General features: G+C 46.3%; 1 protein-coding gene across 5 annotated transcripts in view; it reads right to left on the bottom strand.

Annotated features, from left to right (window-relative positions):
- Positions 1 to 20,843, bottom strand: part of PCBP2 (poly(rC) binding protein 2) — a 1,588,534-nt gene that overhangs the window by 1,472,485 nt on the left and 95,206 nt on the right. For all 5 annotated transcript variants that reach the window (XM_044083912.1, XM_044083913.1, XM_044083914.1 and 2 more), the window contains exon 3: positions 8,825 to 8,848. In XM_044083912.1, coding sequence (XP_043939847.1) covers positions 8,825 to 8,848 — 24 coding nt within the window. The remainder of the gene's footprint in view (positions 1 to 8,824; positions 8,849 to 20,843) is intronic.

Here is a 20,843-nt window from a genome sequence, read left to right as displayed (position 1 = left end):
CTTGAGATCTCTTTGAAGCCTAGTAAAATGTGAGAGAGTTCAGTGATCTGAAGGTAAAAGCCACTGAAGAAAAGATATGCTTCCCGTATCTATCCATCGTTTGGTACTCCTTATTAGGCAGACAGATGAAGTCTCCGCTAGCTCCTCCTTAGTGGCTGCTGCCACCACCATGGCATCTATGGGCGGCACCATGGGTGGCGCAGTGGTGCAGTGGTTAACGTTGTCACCTCACAGCAAGAGGTTCTCTGGTTCGATTCTCGGCTGGGCTGCCTTGTGTGTGGAGTTTGCATGTTCTCCCTGTGTTCGCGTGGGTTTCCTCCCACATTCCAAAGACATGCATCTGGAGCATTTCTCCCCGGGCCTCCGCTGAAAACAGGCTCTGTGGAACCTAGTCGGACTTTCCCGGTCAACAAATGATATAAAAGAAAAAAAAAAATCTACAGTCACGCCCTTGGACAAAAAACTCTCTTTAGGGGCAGACAAATTTATTGCGTCTTCTGGGAACTGTCTCCACAGCATCAGGAGTCTCCCACACCTTCCAACTAACCAGGTCTAAAAGTTCATCGAAAGGTGGAAACGCCAAAGAGGCTGAAGGTTCAGACCTGAAAGCCTTCAGGTACACTTAACTCCTCATCAGAAGGGGTGAAGGTGGCCCAGCCGCCTCTCTGCTTAAGTATCTCTACGATGTCTACAAAAGGAGACATCAGAGGAAGACTTGGGGGACCCTTCTGACTCCTCGAACTCAGGGTCTAAAGTGATGGACTCATCCTGGGAGTCTACATGCTTCCTCTTGCATGTAATCTTCAGAGGGGGCTCCTTAGAAGGGTACTCTGGGGAGGTCTCTGAAGACTGGGGGCCACAAAATGGAGGCTCCTGGGGCTACTGGTCTCTGCTGTTGAGACAGAAAGTAGGTGCTGAGACAGAGGTCGGCACTTGACGGGGGGGGGGCCTTGGTACCCTTGCATGGAGCTGATGAGCGAGACAGCACACTCTCATCTCGAAAGCAGATCTCTCCGGCTCCAAAGATCGCCCCGGTTCAGAGGAAATGGAGGTAGTCAGCAGCTCCAGAGCAACCACCTCCGAGACGGATGTAGGGTCCGAGCTCACCCTAGCCGAAGCACCAAGAGGAAGACTCAGAACTGAAGAGGTTCGGGTCCAAGTGTCCCTATCGGGGCCGACCAGTGAGCTTAAGACTCCTAGACACCACAGACGGCGCTGAAGGTGTCAGAGTGGAACTCTGCTCAGAGACAGCCATGAGGGGAGCTGGAACCAAGTTCCACAAGTGGCACCGAAAACTCTGGCTCCGAAGGCCCGACTCGGCTTGGAGGAGCCACAATAGGGAGGATGGACTCAGGTGGCTCCGGAACAGACTTGGTCGGAGCCAACAACAACTTGGGCAAAGCAGATGACTTCAGGAGTCCAAGCACTACTCTCTCTACATCTTCCTTTGACAGGCTCCTGGAGGATCTGGATGACAGGGTAGGTGATCTGGATATCTCTAAAACTGGAGATCTTAAGGTTGGGGAGATGCAAAGTATCTCTGGACCGGCTCCGATGCAATTTTTCAGTAGTTTGCGCCGAAAGGCTTGGGGCCACCACTGAAGTGCCAACATCGACAACCTTGACTGGCTCAGGAAGACAGTGGAGCCGGGGAGGTAGAAGTCTTATCCAGTTTTGATAGTTTTTGAGGAGGTTCCAATACACTAGTCGGCGCTGGAGAATGCCTCTTGGCCGACAACCTTCTCTTTTTTGGAAGAATGTGATTTGGATGAAGAAAAACTCGCTAAGTCTTTCTCAAAGGAAGGCTTGAGGAGACCTTTCAAAAATTAACTTGTTCTTCCACTCCTGGAGAACTCTGGAGCTAAAGGACTATTGCCATCTGTAATTGACATTTTCTGGGAGCACTTTATACATTTTTTGAAACCCGAAAGTTTGTGGTATTTAGACATGTTGAAGAGCTATGTAATAAAGCGGATACACAGCAAGCACAATGAGGACTAGGTCCTCTAACTTAAACGGACCTAGCCCTAACACACACACACACACACAAAGAGGACTAGGTCCTCTAACTTAAACGGACCTAGCTAGATAGGCTAAGTCACAGAAAAAAATCCAAAAACCAGTAGCAGTCAAAGTAACGAGCAAACACTGCAGCCAAGCTTAAATTTCTAAAAATTAGAAAAACAAAGGTCCTAAACGCAGACCCACAGAGACCAACAGTAGCAAAAAACACTGCACACAATATATATGTATGTGTATATAAAAAGGTGAAAAAACAAAGTCCTAAATAAACACGGACCTATGAAATATCAATGTTAAAAAGAAACTAGCACACAGGTTATCAAATGGAGAACAAGGGCCAACGGCCAACCAGTTCTCAACAAACTAAATTAACTAGCAAAACATAGCAAAACACTTCTAAACTATTAACACTTCTAACACTATTAAACACTAACTAGCTATAGGAACAGTAAAAGTGATAAAAGACAAAAGCTTAAACAGGCACGTCCAAGCAAGAAGCACTTCTGAACTCGTAAACGTGGCAAATGAGATCTGGGGATTGTACTAGTGCACTATGGGATACCTACCTAGCCACAAGCCAACTGAGACTTTGAGCACTGTAACAGGCAGAGTATCAGCTCCGAACCCATATGCAAGAATGAAGGTGAGATAGGACTACAGAACATTGTTTCCAGGTCCCGAGAATGTTGGCACCAAAGACTTAAGTACCACTGAAGTTGCCTCATATGCAGTCTTGCATATGGAATTAGCAGAATACATGAGGCCATGAACCCTAGGGCTTGCAGTATTTTTCTTGCAGAAAGCTGGGTTCTGTTGGCCATTTGTTTGAAGTAGTTTGTCAGATAGACCTGTTTTTCTGAAGTGAGAGATGTCATCTGGGAAGTTGTGCCCAAGCTTACTCCCAGGAATACAATCCTTTGACTGGGTACCAGTTGTGATTTCTTTTCGTTGATGGGTGTACCCCAATGAAGTGAGGATTTTTACAAATGCCAGGTGCTGAAGTAGCAATTCCAGACTGTCCGCCTGAATTGGGAAGTCGTCCAAGTATGGGAAAATTTGGATATTTCTCTGCCTGCAGTATGCAATGGCTGGAGCCAGGCACTTTGGGAATACTCTGGGCGCAGTAGATAAGCCAAAGGGAAGTGCAGAGAAGCGATGATGCATAGAGCCTGCCCTGAAACAGACATTTCTTGCAGGACTCCCTTATGGGGGTGTGCAGATAAGCTTCTTTAAGTCTAGAGTGACTAACTAGGCATCCTTGGCTAACATAAGGAGAAGATGTTGCAGGGTAAGCATCTTGAATTTTGGGATCACCAGAAAGGTGTGGAGAATTGAAATATCCTGGATTGGGCACCAAGAGCCCTCTTTTCTGGGCACCAGGAAAAGTCTCGAGTAGAAACCCTGACCCCTTTGTTCTACTGGAACATGTTCATAGGTGTGTACTAGGCTAATGGCCATGGGGCCTTTACAAGCCTAGCCATAGGATTACCCTGGCGTAGTGCCACCAGACCTTAGTTTCCAGTGCCTCTGTTGAGTAGAGCCACTGGAATTATCCCTGGGATGAATTTTCTGTTTCCCATCCACTCATCAAGATTTCTCTTGAAGAGGGTCAGCCAGGTGCTCTGCTTGACATGTACGGGAAGTCCGTTCCATAGCATGGACAGTCTCTGGGCTACGAACCTGTCCCTCCAGCATGTTCTGTTAATTGTGGTAATGAGGTTGAGGTCTCTGGAGCATGTGGTGCGAGGAAGACTGGGATTTCTTTAGATGTAGCATTTCTGACAGTGCTGGGATAGACATGGCTTCGTAAGTCAAGCAGAGATGGACTCTTAAGTAGGCAATACGAGACAGAGAATAGTTGGGAGTTTTTTTTGAGTCTGTCCATATAGGACAACTGTTTAAGGCCTAGAATCCTCTTTGTGAGGTACTTTTGCGGCCTCTCCAGTTGTTGCAGGTGTGTATTTTATTTCCTTAAATCATTGCCTCAAACAGTGCATCCAATAAGATCTTTATCAAAAAAGCGCCGTCATTGTTAAAGAAAAAACAAGATAAAGTCAAAAAAGAAACTCGCCACTGGCAATGCAAACAGCAAATGGTACAGCGTATACCAGAAATAAGTAAGATGTGAAAGACCTATGGGAACTTATCAAAAAACTCAAACTCCACTCCAAACTAATCGTAATTCATTTAAACACAACATCAAATCATATTCAACTTAAATACTTGTTACAAATGGTTGTATAAAAACACTAAATAACCAATGTGTAACATTATAACAATAGTCGCGCTGCACATTTGAGCGCTACATTCAACAAGGAAGATAGAAAATCTGTTCATAGGTTAAAAGGCACATCACCTATCCAATCACGCTAAACATATATTTCACTTCCTCAAACAGTACACCCAACAAGATCTCTAGCGACGGAGCACTGACGTTCAGAAAAAAGAACCAATAAGAAAGTCAAAGAAGAAGCTCACCAATAGCAGAACAAAGAACAACACGTTTCTTTACGACAGACTTGTATTCTTTGCCATCTCATAAATCAGATGTCCATGAGCCCATTTTAGTTTCGATTACAGGCAGCAGCTATAATTTGGCTGCTTTTGTAAAGTGTGAAATGACTTGGCTGCAATAAATCCTACATCAATCACTCATTCACTCAGATGGAGTTCCCAGTCTTTCATGCATGTGTTGCTCGCTGAACTGTGACAGACCAATCATAAGATGATGTCCTTTCAATGTTTCACACTATATGCTATACACTTAGTGGTTCAAGCAATGTCTAATACAACAAAAATTTGAGTACATTTGTATCAAGACACAAGGATAACAGTAAAGTTAGTGATTGCAACTAAGACATTTCAAGTTAGCTAAACAGATTATACCACACAAAGTAGTGTTGGAAGTCAGGATAAATTACTTATATCAACATCCATCCCTCATCTCCATGGGCTCTGCCCAATGATTCCTCTACTTTCAACAGCCCATTCATTCAGTTGGATTGAGGACCAGACATCCGCAGTTAAGGCAAGATGCTTTTGGCCCATCCGTTCCTGTCCAGGGAGCTCATCAACCTATTTATCCCACTTAACAGTAGGGAGCAGGCCAAATTCAGGTCGAGGGAAAGCAGCCCAGCATCTCTCATGGAAAGATCCTTACTGTAACTCCCTTAAGCTCTACATGGTGCTGCCTGATTGGCAACAATGTACACCATCAGCCAGAGCCACCTTTCCTCATCCAATATGGTCTGGGCCAAACTGGGCTTCATCTTTATATACAAAGTGGCAAGGAATGATGGGTTCATATTACGTTATCGAAAGATAACATAACTGAATAGAAAAACATTGAAAAGGCCGCATATCGAAGCTTTTATTGTGGGGGGGGGGCTGCCCCCTGCTAAATATATATTCCAACTCAGAGATCGCACTACAGTGAGGAAAGGGCAAATATCCCAATCTTCACTGTACTGAGATCCCACAATGTGATCTTCGAAATGTGGCCGTTTCAATGTTTTGGCCGTTCGATTAAGTTATCTTTCGATGACGTAATAGGAACTCAGGAAATAATGCATTCTGATTCTGAGCAAAAAACATCATAAATGCAACCAGACCATTATTGGGACTGGGATAACTGTTTCACAAACAGCACTTAGAATGGTGATAAATTACTGTAAATTAAAATAAATGATTATGTATGCTCAAACCAGGCATCCTAATGAACAGTTTCTGTTCTGTGACCAAACTTGATGTCTTCAAACCTTAAATCAACAAAACATTTCTACTAAAATTCTGCAATTAACTAATACAGAAACTGTATAGTCTAAATAATAAAAACAGAAAAACAAAGATAATAGCCAGGATCAAGCACAAAAACAAAAATGAAGTGTGATTTCCAAGGTGGCTGTACACTGATCAACAGAATGATTTCAGCTCTCCCTCTGCACAAAGGTGGGCCATCTATAGACCTTGGAAACTACAGACCCATAAATCTCACTAGTCTCATATACAAAGCCATGGAAAGAATTAAAATGGAAATCAATAATGACATAGTAAACCTCCAGACCCTGGACCCAACCTAATTTGGTTTCATCAAGGGCAGGCCATGCTACCCAGCCTGGTGGACTTCTTGAGAATGTCACCAAAGCAACGGATGAGAACAAAATGGTTTACACCGTCTACCTTGACCTGGCCAAGGCATCTGGCGTAATACCCCACTCAGGCATTTTTGACAAACATAAGAGGTTAGGTACAAACCCTAGCTCTGATATTGAGCAGGGAATGTACTTGCTTTTGAGCCTCTGCCCACTGTAAGTCTGGAAACCTTCTTGGGGTTGGCAGTGAATGGAAGTAGAATTGGTACCCCTGGGATACAATGTTTAGGACCCATCGGTCCAGAGTAATAAACATCCAGTTTTTTGCATGAAGGGCAAGTTTTCCTCCTAGGGGCACAAGTAATTGGGCATGGCTGGGAAGGAGAACTGAAAAAAAGTCATTGTGAACTTCTTCCATAAGGGGGCAGCTTACCACTCAGTTTTTAGGGTGGGGGCACTCCATTGTTTACATCTCTCCATACCCTGAGGCTATAGTCTGGGTGGCCTGTTTCCCCTGGCTCTGGTCTGGGAAGGCCTGGAAGGGGCTGGAAAGGACCAGTTTTTAGAAGGCCAATGCCTACTGAATCTAGGTGGTTGCACTTGTAAGAATTCTTTGACAGTTTGCATAGATTTAGCTTTTTCTTCCATCTTTTTAAGAACTTCTCCTGCTTTGGTACCAAACAAACGGCCCTTATTTAAAGGGGTGTCTAGTAATTCGGATTTGACATGATCTGTCAAGGTTTGTTCCTTCATCCAAGCATGCCTTCTCAGTACAGACCCAGTGACTGCAGCACTGCAAGATGCTTCTAGGGCAAAGACACACTACAAAGTATGCTTACTAACTTGGTTTGCAGAATGCATTAGCTCTTGTAAATCTTTATTTTCTGCACAATCTGGAAATACCATGTTTTGTTCAATTAGTTCCATAATATGTTGCTGGCACTTCAACATGTGAAACTGGCAATTCAATGCCCTGATGGCAAGAGTTGCAGAGGAATATACCTTCTTACCCTGTCTGTCTAAAGCTCTGGAATCCCTGTCCAAAGGGGTAGGATTTTTGGCTGTAGTAGCCTTAATACCTTTAGGTCCCTGGAAAATGGTGTCTGGATCTGCAGTAGGATTCTTGGGAGAGAAATTTGTGGGAATCCGGTACTCTGTAGTACCTGTTAAATTACCCCCAGCCCGTAGGAAACCTATCTGGAGTAAGACTGGATTCCATAAAAACATCTACAACATCCAGGACAGGGGGTATAGCTAGAGGCCTGTGCTGAGGCAACTCTAAAAATTATCAGTCTCTCTTTTTGGACAGAGTAGTCCTGGCATTCCCAGTGGAAATGCTCTCAAAGTATGCAAGGTTTCACCAAAAGAAAAATCCTCTGGAGGGGAGGCAGAGGGAATGGATTCCTCTGCATCTGAATCCTCATAGGCTAAGGGCATGTCCTGATAATCAGAAGGGTCCGAGTCATCGGACTCCTGGTCTGTAGAATCAGATGGAAACTGTCTCTTAGCATGGGAAGGCTGGCTTCCCCTAATTAGGGTAATAAGGTAATCAGCCATTATAAGCATTTTTTTTTTGTGGCAGGGGAGCTTGAGCATGCGCTTTGGTAGTCTGTTTTCTAGGCATAGTGTGTACTCTGGGACTAAGAAACACTGTCGTTTTGGCTAAAAACAAAGTCATCAGTTTGATTCGAACATCGGTAGGATGGAATACACCCTCAGAAGCCGGTGCCTGCACAGCAGCTCCAGACCCATCCAAGGTAGAGACATCCTCAGGTTCCATAGTCAAAGAAGCATCTCCTGGCATACCGGACTCCAAATGGGTCTCAGTAGAGGCCTGTGAATCCATAGAAGCGGGCATCAGGGGCAGCAAAGGCACCAGAGTACTGGCAGACTGGCGACTAGCTTAACGGAAGAGTCATCGGCAGTTTTGGACCTATGCGGTCTCATTCTTTATCTTTACGTTTTTTTCGGAAGATCGGTAGTCAGATGGCTTAATCGAAGCCATTTCAGAATATAGAGAACGAGAGTGAAAGAATTTAGTGACAAAGATAGCCAGACGAATGGTTTGGGCGTTAAACAAGGCACAAAACCGACAGCGAGGGACATCGTGATCTGGGGCTAAACAGGTGGTGCAGTAAGAATGAAAATCTTTGTCAGGCATTTGCTTTCCACAGGCAAGACAATTGTTAACTTTTTCTGACATCGGTTAGGGCAGGAAAAAAGGATCCCCAACGGGTTACTTAGCTTTAGACTTCAGGATTATAAAACTCGAAAACAAAAATTTCAGGTAGTGGCTGACTGGTACTTGTGAACTGCTTCTGCTTCGGGCGTCTCCTCAGCAAGAAAGACTGATGTAATGGCGTTGGCTGCCTGTTTTATACCCCTGACGACCTGACATCATAGAAGAAGCAAGAGCATCCGACACAGAAATACTAAGACTGGTATTCGGGCCGACTGAGGGCTACCTGCAGGCAGGTAACCCAAGTGTGATGACTGCAACAGTGAAACACGAAGATAATTATCACATCTAGTTTTTAATTAAAAAGAAATACCAAGAGAATTCAAAAGTCCAAGAACAAACTACAAGTAAAGCATAAGCATAAACCATTTAACTTTCCAAATCACCAAGAACATACAAGAAAAGCAAAGCAAAAACACTAAAATATTTACAGACATGAAAGGGGAAGCTTTTAACAAAAATGTATACTAACCTTTCCAATGATACTTCCGACTTCCTGAAGAAAGAAAAAACAAAAAGTCAATAAAGCGCCAACAAATTTATAAAATCACCAACTTTCTGACCACAACTCAAGAACACAGAGCTCCACAGTATCAGAAAATGAACCAATCAGAAAACAAAACAAGACCCGAGATCAGATTAAATGCTGGCACTAGAAAATGTGCAGACTAAGATTATATAAATAGGCACACACCCCCTATACATACAGAAACATTTGTCTATACAGGTTTGTGGATTTAATTGTTATTGCCAATACAAACAGCTACAGCAATACAAGCACAACAAAATCCACACGCTCCAATTTAGGGGTGAAGAGGAAAGGAAATGTTCTTGACTAGACAGGGCCAGCTACAATGCCTTCCCAAAAATTCAAACTGCCTTGTTCAAACACAAGTAGGTTAAACGCAAACCACTTAACCCCTTAACTACAGATGACAAACACTGGCAACAGCCAGGGCTATGCATGACAACCCTTAACTTTCAGTTGTATGCAAAAGCAAAGGGAAATAATGTTACCATTATTAAAGGACTACAGATAGAGTTTGCAAAGGGGGCAGTGGGGGTCAGACAGCAATAAGCTTAAATACATTACTTCTCAGACATCATAAGTAAACACAAACTGGGTATGAAGGAGGGCAGGTTACATGTGAAAGCAAAAATAATAAATAAAGCCACTATTGAAGGTAGTGAATAGGGTTGACAGCAACCACTAAAGTAAATCACTGATTATGTAAAATCAAAAGGACACATTCCATTTGGACAATACATAGAAACATGAAAAAAGTTATGTACTTACCATAACGTTCCAAGTGAGTTGTTCATCTCGCCTTCATTCTTTACTGATGGGTTCGGAGCCGATCCCTCGGCTCAGTCGGCCAGCTGCAAAGCTCGAGGTCTTCAAATAGCTCGAAGCCAAGTCCCTATCTCATGATGCACCTAGAGTTACCTCAGATTTTATTTGCTGCGCAAAATAAAACCATACGACATTCCTTCACTCCTAACAAAGGGTATAGAAGTATTGAGCAACCAGGATGGATCCAGCATCTCTGTCATCTAACAGCCCAGGAGGGGGTTGGAGGGAGGGACACAAGAATTAAGGCGAGATGAACTCACATGGAATGTTATGGTAAGTACACAACTTCTTTATGTGAAGTTGTAATATCTCGCCGTTCATTCTTTACTGATGGGTAGCGTCCCAAGCACCATCAATCTCGGGTAGCGTCCCAAGCACCATCAATCTCGGGTGGCTCATGGGAGTATATTTCTCAGGACCATGGATCCAATGGAGGCCCTGTCAACTTTGTAATAAGCGATAAAGGTATGAGGTTTTGACCAAGCGGCTGCTGCGCAAATGTTATCAATGGGAAGTCTGGCAGAAAAAGCAGATGTAGAAACTGCTCTAGTTGATTGAGCTTTAAATTTATTCTGCAAAGGCATATTTGGCAGCTGAAAAAGCAAAGGTGATACAATCAGATAACCATTTAGACAGTTTTAGCCACTGGTCTACCCTTCCAGGAATCTGAAAATGAAACAAAAAGCTGGTCTGATTTCTGACATCTTTTGTTGTATCCAAATAAAATCTGAGCTGTCTGTGAACATCAAGTTTGAGCAGCATGTACTCTAAATTGTTTGAATGACTGGGGAAGAAGACTGGCGAATCAATAATTTTGGTTGAGGTTGGTTTCAGTGCAAACTTTGGGCAAGAATGAGGGGTTTGTTCTAAGTGAGACTATCAGCACGGAAAATCAAATAAGGAGGCTTGATGGCTAAAGCCTGGAGCTCTGACACTCGGCGGGCAGATGTAATAGCTACTAAAAAGATGGTTTTCCATGACAAAAACTTGAGTTCACAAGAGGAAGCTGGTTCAAATGACAGGACAATTACGCGGGAAAGCATAAAATTTAGATTCCATGGAGAATGGGGAGATTTCACAGGTGGTCTACTATGAAAGGCCCCTTTGAGAAAGGCTTTGGATAACTTGTGAGACCAATCAATCGTTCAAATCCAAGATGAAAATTAAAAATAGTAACCAGTTGAACACAAAATGTTGCTGCTGCAGCTCCTTTGTTAAAGATCATAGTCAAGAACTCTAAAATGAACACCATAGGGGCTTGGTAAGGATCAATATTGTTCTTAAAAGGACAATATCGAAATTTTTTTTTTCCATTTGCTAAGATATAGCTTACTAGTAGAAGATTTATAAGAGGATAAGAGGATTTGTTTTGTCTCACTGGAAAGGTTATGGAACCTGGCTAGGATGGGAATTGTAGCAGCCAAGCTGTCAGCTTCAGGGACTGCAGAGAGGAATGACGTTCTCAGAGTGCATCAAAAGATCTGGAACTGGGTCCAGAATCCAAGGGTCCTCCAAAAGACGAAATCGAAGGAAGGGGAACCAAATCAGACAAGGCCAATGAGGGGCTATGAGAATGATGGTCCTTCCCAGGGTTTTTGCTTTCTGTAGAACCTTTGAAATCAACGGGATCAGTGGAAATGCATAAAGGAGACCCAGAGGTTAATCGTGTACGAGTGCGTTCCTTGCGGCTTCTCCTGGAGGGGGAATCAAGGGCATTTTGTGTTCATGTGACTGGCAAAGAGGTCATAACAAGACTGGCCCCACATGCAGAAAATCCTATTTCTTGCTTGAGGGACCACTCGTGGGGCAACAAGACTGTCCCGCTCAAGCTCATCTGCTATCACATTGGATTTCCCCAGGATGTGCTTTGCCAACAGAAAGCGCTGGGTGGAAACAGCCCACTGCCATACTCAAGAGCCTCACGACAAAGGGGGTAGGACCTGGTTCTTCCTCGTTTGTTCAAATACCAGACCACTGACATGTCGTCAGAATCGCAATCGTACCCAGAGGAAAAGTCCTGGAAGTACTGCAACACCAAAGTACCGCTCTCATCTCCAGTACATTGACATGCAGATGTGTCTCTTGATCGGTCCATGTGCCTTGGGCTATCTTTCCCTGAAAATGCCACCCCCCACACACGCCCTATCAGGGAAGCGTCCGTGATCACAGTGGCCGCTGGAGGGGGTAGCACAACTGGGCATCCTATCATGACGAAGTGAGGTCAACCACCACTGAAGACCCTTTTTGCAGGAATTTGTAATTATTGTGCGAGACATGAGAAGCTCTTGGTAAGACCATTGAGTGAACAGCCATTGTAGTATCCACATGTGCATACAAGCTTAGTGGTATGGCTAGAATTGCTGCTGCCATCAAGCCTAATTTCAGAATTTCTGATGCCGTTGCTCTGTCTTTGGATATCAGAACGCTGACATGCTGACGAAGGACAGACTCTTTCTATTGGAAGCCTTAGTGTGGTGCTGGTGGTGGTGTCCAGCTCTGCCCCGATAAAAAATATGCTGCGATGGCAACAAGGCAGATTTTTCAGTTGATTGCAATGCCCAGTTGATTGCAGAGTGACATAGTGGACTCCCTGACTTGAAGAGTTTATGCCTGGTGGTGGCAGTAAGAAGCCAATCGTTTAGGGGGTGGGAACACCTGGAATCCTAGACACCTCAGGTGAGCTGTGACCACTGTCATTCAATTGGTGAACACTCTGTGGGCTGTAGTGAGACCAAAGGGCAGGGCTCGAAACTGGTAATGATTGGCTCCCAGCCGGAAGTGCAGATGATCCCTGGATGGCCTGGCCATTTTTATGTGGTAGTACGCATCCTTGAGATCTATCGAGCACATCCAATTGTCTTTCCCTAATGAGGAAGTATAGACTGAAGCGTGACCATCCGGAACTTCTCTTTCTTTACGCATTGGTTCAGTCTGCTGAGGTCCAATATGGGTCTCCAGCCCCCAGTCTTCTTTGGGACCAGAAAGAATCTCGAGTAAGTTCCGGATCCTGTCTGGTCTGCTGGGACTGGCTGGATGACTTTCTTAGCAACGTTTGGACCTCTATTGTTTGGACCTCTATTGTTGCCTGTTCCCTGTAACTGGGTGGAACGTCTGGGATTTTTCTTATGGGTGGAGGGTGTGTGGCGAATGGGATTAAGTATCCCCTGGGAATGATACTTTATATCCAGACGCCTGGCTCAAAATAACAAAAGACAGCTGGGTCGAAAGATAAGCGACCCCCGACTGCCTCCAGAGCAGGACAGTTGGGCCTCCTCTCAGGAGCGCTGGTGGGGCTTCCCAGAGAAGTGATCCGTCGCCCTGGTGTTGCGGACCCCCTCTGCCAAGAGGGCGGCATCTTCCATTAATGCCCCCTCCTCTGCCTCTGAAGGGGGGGGGGGGGTTTACCACGTGTGTCCCAAAAAAGGCTGCTCGGGCTTTTCGGAACCACATTTTTCCTCCCCTTTGACCCTTAGGGTAGGTCGGGCAGGGGTGGAAAAATGGGCCCCGACGGCAGATAGAGTCTTTCCATCCTGTTCACACCTGGTTAAGGTTTGCTTCACTTTAGGACGGAAAAGGGATGAGCCATCAAAGGGAGTATTCACAAAGGATGACTTGAAGGGCTCCGCAAAGGAACACAAGTGCATTCAGGAGTGTCTCCTAAGAGCAACTTCTCTACCCGCTGCCCTACTCGTTCCATCAACTGCATATGAGATGAGGCACATGGATGAGCTTACTATAGAACTAAGGGTAGCAAGCTGGGTGGCAACTTTGTCGGTAGCTCCTGCAGCTACTGTACCCAGAAGAGTATCACCTAGCCCTTTAAAGAAATCTCTTTGTAATCTGGTAAAATGGGTTAAAATAGTGGAGCCAATGAAGAGCAAAAGTCGCTGAACTAAACATGCGCTTCCTGTATCTAGCCATGATCCTGGAGTCTGTTAGGAGGATGGATAGACGAAGAAGTCTCAAGACATTTCCTTTTTGGTGGCTGCCGCCACCACCATGGCATCAACAGGAACACCTTTTGTTAAGAACAATTTGTCAAGGGGGGCAGAAATGAACTTATTAGGCCTCCTAGGGACAGGCTCCATAGTATCCGGAGACTCAACACCCTTCGTGAGACCAGCTGCATTAGCTCATCAAAGGGCGGAGACACCCAACAGGTGGAGGGCTGAGACCCGAAAACCTTCAGGAGAAATGACTCGTCCTCAGTAGGGATTTTGGACTGCCAATCACCACTCTGCCCAAGGATTTCAAGTATCTCAGCGAATGAGATATCTTCAGAGGGGGACCGTGGGGACTCATGTGACTCATCCAAGTCCGTATCAGATGTTGAGACTCATGAGGGGAGGGCTTCCTGAGGCTCTGGGTCTCTATGCTTGGTCAGGATGTGCGAGGCATAAGCAGACACAGGCGCTTTAGGGGAGGAGAAAGACAGACCTGAGGTAGAGGATGTCCTAGGAGACATGATTCTCATGGCATCAAAAGGACCCCTGCTCCGATGCGAGGGAACAAACGGAGCCGAAGGAAAAAAAAAAAAAGGTTGTGAACTCACCACAACGTTCCATCAGAGTAATTATACTTCATTTTTCTGCAACCTGTGGGTACTCGGATCCGTATCTGATCAGAGCCAGCAACTTTTTTACTAGCATCTGCTCCAAGCTCCTCCCCTACCCATAATGCACTACCATCTCCTAACTTCCCTAAGATAGAGTTTGCTGCAACTAATTACAAAAGCAACTCAGCCCAATGAACCAAAACCTGTAAAGACAGGACAAGGTCCGGGACACGGAGGTTGCAGAAAAATGAAGTATAACTACTCAGATGGAACGTTATAGTGAGTACATAAAACTTCTTTATCTGAAGTAGTTAACTTCATTTTATCTGCAACCTGTGGGACAGAGTCCCCAGCAACTCCAATCCTGGAAGGCCCTTATGGAAGGATATTCCTGAGCACCTCAGAGCCAAAGGATGCTCTACCCCTAGAAATGAAGTTATGTGAATTGGCCCAGGTTGCTACTGCACAAATATCATCCAAAGGAACCCTAGACCAAAACACAGCAGAAGTCACCATGGACATGGTAGAGTGAGCTTTAACAATACCAGGAGGAGATGAACCTTTTGATTTGTAGGCATGCAAAATGCAGAGAGTGATCCATCTGGCCAAAGAAACTTTAGAAACAGCTTTTCCCAGAAAAGCTTTGGAAAAAGAAAAACTGATCAGTCTTAAGGAATGATTTTGTTCTATGAAGACAGAAGCAAAGTTGTCTATGAATATCTAACAAATGAAGTTTGTATTCACCTTTATTTTGGAAGTTAGGAAAGAAAACAGGCAGATTAATGGACTGGTTTATGTTTGCTTCAGATGCCACTTTGGGTAAGAAGGAAGGATTAGTATGGAGGGAGACCTTATCCTTATGGAAGACCAAATAAGGAGGCACGACAGACAGAGCTTGAAGCTCAGAAACCCTATTAGCAGATGTAATGGAGACTAAGAAAGCAGTCTTCCAGGATAAAACTTTCAAATCCACTGAAGCTGCAGGTTCGAATGGAGGAGCCACCAATGCCTGTAGGACAAAGGTAAGGTCCCAAGAAGGCACTAAATCCTTGACAGGACGATGCAACAGAAAAGTGCCTTTAAGAAAAGCCCTACACAACCTAGAGAAGGCTAAGGCAATGTTATCTTAACCAACATGAAAATTAGAAATGGCTGCCAACTGTACTTAGACTGCGGAGGAGCTAGTTCCTTGCTGAAAAATGCCGGACAAGAAATCCAACTGCTGGAACAGGGGCTGTAAAGGGATCTAGTTCTCTGTGAGGCCCAAATGGAAAAACGCTTCCATTTACTGCAATAAAGTTTCCTAGTGGAATCTTTAAGAGAAGCCACCAGAATGGATTTTACTGGGGATAAAAGACTGGGAGAACTGGCAATAAACAGAACTGGAGCAACCAAGCTGTCAGCTTGAGGCTGCCCAGGTCGGGCAGACAGGCACTCAAAGGAAGGGAGATTAGATTTGGGCAGGGATCCAGAACCCACGGAGGAGCTAAGAGATGAGGCCAGAACGGGACAGTGAGGATAACTTTGCACCGCAGTTAGTGAGCTTTCTGAAGAAACTTCGGAATGAGTGGCAATGGTGGATAAGCATATAGAAGCCCAGGGGGCCAAGCATGGACTACAGCGTCTCTGGGGACTTCCCCTGGTGAGGGAATCAGAGCGAAGAACTCGCTGCACTTCACGTTGGAAGGAGATGTGAAGAGATTGCAGCAACGCTGACGCCATGCAAGGAAGACCTCCTCCACTACTGACCATTTCAGAGACCACTCGTACGGCATCAGAACAGCCCAACTAAATCTGTCCGCTAAAATGTTGGAGTGCCCCGGGATGTGCGTTGCCATCAAACACAGACTAGTGGAGATCACCTATTCCCACACTCGCGACATAGGGGGTAGGATCTGGTTCCCCCCTGCTTGTTGACATACCAGACAGACACGTCTGACTGAATTGCAATCAGAGAGGAACGACAGTGTGAAAGGCTTCCAACACTAAAAGCACTGCCCTCATCTCTAGAACATTTATGTACAACTTGGTCTCTGACTGGGACCACGTGCCTTGGACTGTACTTCCCAGTGCCCCCCCCCCACCCAAGTTGGGAGGCGTCCATGGTCACTGTGGCTTGGACTGGAGATGACGCAAAGGGGCGTCCCAATATCTCCAGTGAATTTAACCACCAAAGAAGGGATGTACTGCAGACGCGACTGATCTTGATCGGAAATCCATAGGCAGGTCTAGTCAAGACAATTAAACAGCCAGAGTCCATTGAATAACACACATATGAAGGCACGCACAAGGGAGAATCGATATGGAGCCCTGTGCCCGGAGAACCTCGCTTGCCTTTGGAGACTTGAAGTTTGCTATCTGAGCTATGTGGCACCTGAGGTGTAAGATCCTATCTGGAGTTAAGAATACCTTCATCTGTAAGGTGTCTAGCTGTGCCCCAATGAAGTCTAGAACTTGTACAGGTTGCAACTGGGATTTCTGAACAATGACTGTAATTCCCAATAGATCAGCCAACCAAATGAAGTAATCTCGGGCCAGACAACGTTGATGCTTGTTGGGCGCAGCGAAGAGCCAGTCGTCCAGGTAAAGAAATACCTGAATACCCTGAAGCCTCAGGTGAGCTGCTACAACTGCCATTACATTGGTAAACACCCTGGGGGCTGTGGTGAGACCGAAGGGTAGGGCTCTGAACTGAAAATGACTGGCTCCCAGCCAGAAGCACAGAAACCTCTTGGAACTTCTGTGGATCTTGACGTGGTAGTAAGCATCCTGGAGGTCTAACGAGCACATCCAGTCGCACTCTCGGAGATAAAGTAGAATGGACTGTAGGGTGACCATCCGGAATTTCTGTTTGGCTACAGACAGGTTCAACATTGACCAGTCTAGAATGGGCTTGAGGTCCCCTGTATTTTTTGGCACTAAAAAGAACCTTGAGTAGACGCCTGATCCGGAATGGTCGGGAGGGAACTTGTTAGATGGCTCATTTGAGAAGCAGGTTTTAAACTTCGAGCTGCTGCCTCCCTGTGAGCGGGTGGAACATCCAGGTGTTTTGGAATATTTGGAAGGGCAACAAAAGGGATAGTGTAACCTCTGGATATAATCTGTAAAATCCAGCGATCTGTCGTAATGGACTCCCATGCCGCTGGGTTTAAGGACGATCTTCCCCAGACTGCCTCCAGAGTAGGACAGCCAGGCAACCCCTCAGGGCTGCTGACCGGGTCTATCAGAGAAAGGCTCCCTAGACCCAAAATTCCTGGGACCCCCTCTACCTCTGGGTCGGCATCGATCCTGTCCCCCTCTGCCACAGGGGGAACAGTTGCCCTGAGAATCCCAAGAAAACTGAGATTTTCTGAACCACATCACCTTTTGCCATCTTTGATGCCTAGAGGAGGACCGCTTAGGGTTAGAGAAACTGATCCCGACGGCAGACAAAGTCTTCCCGTCCTTTTCGCTCTGGACAAGTGCGTCACATACTGTCTTCCCAAAAAAGGAAGAACCATCGTAGGGAGAGTTAATAAACGACGCCTTGAAAAGGGTCAGCGAACTGACACAATCTGAGCTAGGCATAAATCCTCATGGCTATGCCTGTCCCAGCCACCCTAGCTGATCCTTCCATGGCATGGAAAAGCCGCACAGATGTGTTTGAGACAGACTTCAGAGTAGACAATTTTGCAGAGAACAAGAACAACTGTTTGTCCTGCGGAGATAAAGACTCTGGGGGGGACTCAGCAAAATCTGATGAAAGGTCACACTGAAGCTGGATCACATGTGCCAAACAGTTCAGCGTGCGGATTGAAAAGGTCGCCGAGGAATAAATGTGCTTCCCAAACCTATCCACCGACCTGGACTCCTTGCCTGGAAGGTGGACTGAGGAACTCTCCTGTGCTAGTTCCTTCTTGGTGGCTGCTGCAACCAACATAGCGCCAACTGGGGCTCCTTTTGACCAAAGCTGTCTGTCAGAAGGGGGAGATAAAACTTTGCTGGGGTGTTTGGGAATGGGCTCTACGGTGTCAGGCTCCTTCCATGCCCGTGTGGTGATGAGGTCCACCAAGGGGTCCGCTGGCGGGGACACCCATGAAGTAGATGGGCCTGTGCCAAAGGCCTCCAGGAACACAGACATCCCCAGAAGGTTTTGGGGCTAACCAACCTCCCCTCTGGCGGAGGATCTCCATGATTTCTCCAAAGGAGACGCCTTCGGGAGGTGACCTGGGGGAACGTTCTCCATCTAAGTCCGTGTCCATATTGAGGGACTCAGGGGAGTCCAAGTGCCTCCTTTTGCACTTGCGCTTACAGTGACACTCTTCAGTGGGACTTTCAGAAGAGGACTAGTGAGCTGAAGGGGGTTCTCCTCAGGGAAAACAACCTGGGGATCCTCCGGCACGGGCTGTCCCTGAGACAGGATAAAGGGCATCGCAGCCAAATCCAGGGGTGTCTGGGTGGAATCAGAGGGGATGGGCTGGGGTCTTAACCCTTGGGAGAGAACCCTCTCCACCACTTCGAAGGCCGAAGGAGAGCGCATCTCCTTGGCACCCAGCACCTTCCCGGATCCGAAGCGGGGACCGGAGCCGGAGCCAAAGCCAGGGTAGCCTGAAGTCCAAGGAAATGGGTCGAAGCCGAAGAATTCATTCCCTCGGGTCAGACTCCCTGTCCGCGGCTCTGAGAAAGACACTGATCGAAACTGGTCGTAGCCAAGGAACTCAAGGTAGCAGCCGGAGTAGAGGTTGGGGGAACAGTCGGCGCCGAGCCACCAGCTCTGAAACTCCTCGGATCTAAGAGCCCCAAAGCATGGATTGGGGAAGGAGAGATGGGGCGGACAAAGGGCATGGAGGTCCCCCCTCCAGAGGGAAAGGGGCCGTGGCAAGACTCCCATCTGTATTTGGGTCTGAATGAATCTCCGCATCATCCTGTCGATGTTCAAGTCTGATAAGCTCAGAGTCTATCGCAAAGAAGCCACCAACTCGGATCTGGCTGGTCTGCGCAACGAAGGGGAAGAAGGCCGTCGATCCGAAGGTTCCAACGGCTCCAGTGAAAAACGAGGAGACTGGAGCCATAGAGAAACTGGCCTCATGAACTTAGAAGGGTGACTAAGAGTTCCCTGTCCAGGGATCTCTTACGAGGTCTGTCCCTTTTCTTGTCCCTCTCCTCTTTGCGCCTTACTCTGTCCTTTTCCTTGTCAGCAACACTGACTGAAGCCATTTCTTTATTTGACCCAGCACCAGAAGAGGAGGGAGTTGAGTCCCTGTCCGAGTGGGAGGTAGAGTACTAGGTACCGAGACAGTGGCAGATTCCAGCATGGGTGCAGGGAAAAGGCCTTTAGCTACTAATTTGGCCTTCCGATCCCTAAGGGCTCTAGGACTGAACCCGATACAGATAGCACATTGTGTTGACAAATGTGCCACTCCCAAGCAAATAACACACAGAGTGCGACCATCAGCCGGGGAAGAGCTTATGGCCACACGGTGCATTTCTTGAACACAGATTTTGGCTGATCAGCCAAGGTCCTGCAGGAAAAAAAACACTACCTATTAAAAAAAAAAAAAAAACACACACACAAAACACAGGTAGGGGGAAGGGTAGGCCTATAACTACTCTACCCAGTTTTACAATAAAAACTTTTTTTTTTTTGACTAACCAACAAACAAGCGATATACTAAAGGGGGAGGAAGGGAAATAATCCACTCAGACACAAAAAGAGACTAAGTATTAATAAACGTGCTATCCCCTGAGCTCAGAGCGAAGGAGATCACGATGCACACTACTGGCACGGCAAACAAGATCTGCAGGAAGATAGGAGATGGTAGTGCATTATGGGTAGGGGAGGATCCAAGAACAGATGCTAGAAAAAAACTTGCCGGCTCGGATCTGATATGGATCCAAATACACACAGGTTGCAGATAAAATGAAGTTAACTACTTCAGATCTGTCGATACCCCCCGGCATCGGGACAGTGGGCTCAGAACCAGAGGTAGGAGCAGAGCTCATCTGAGCTGAAGCCCCGAGAGGCAGAGTCGGAACCGACAAGTCGGTCCGACTTATCTTCCCCGGACCCGACCAGAGTGTCGGCTCCTAGAGTCCTCAATCGGCACAGACAAAGTGCACTGAGCTGAAGACACTGGAACATGTATCGGCTCCAAAGGTTCCACTACCAACAGGTCCGACTCCTCCAACTTCGAAGAACTAGCATGGCTCGGAGGAGGAACAGGTTGAGCTGGTGTAAGGCTCTTCGGCTCCGAAGCCATCAGAGTCAAAACCAATAAAATTTTTGCCAAGGCCTGTGCCGATAACAGCTTCTGCATCACACGATCCACATCCAGATCTGAAAAGCTGATAGAGGACCGAGAAGATTGCACTGAAGATGGTACTGACTGTAGTAAAGGACTCTTAGGAGCTTCAGACACTGGTTCCAAGACCGGGGACAGGCTCCAAAAGCCAGAGACTTGTCAGTTCCAATGGCAGTGGAGCCGAAGTCTGAGATTTCTTAAGAGTCCGAAGTATTAGACTTTGACTTGCTAGATCCATCTTGGTCACTCAACGCTTCTTGAAATGACGGTTTCAACAACCCTCTGTCAGTACCCCCTTTCC

Source organism: Protopterus annectens, chromosome 9.part0 (genome assembly GCF_019279795.1).
Source record: "Protopterus annectens isolate FY-2018-M chromosome 9.part0, PAN1.0, whole genome shotgun sequence".
NCBI classification, from domain to species: Eukaryota; Metazoa; Chordata; order Ceratodontiformes; family Protopteridae; genus Protopterus; species Protopterus annectens.
This window is presented reverse-complemented; position numbering and strand designations above follow the sequence as displayed.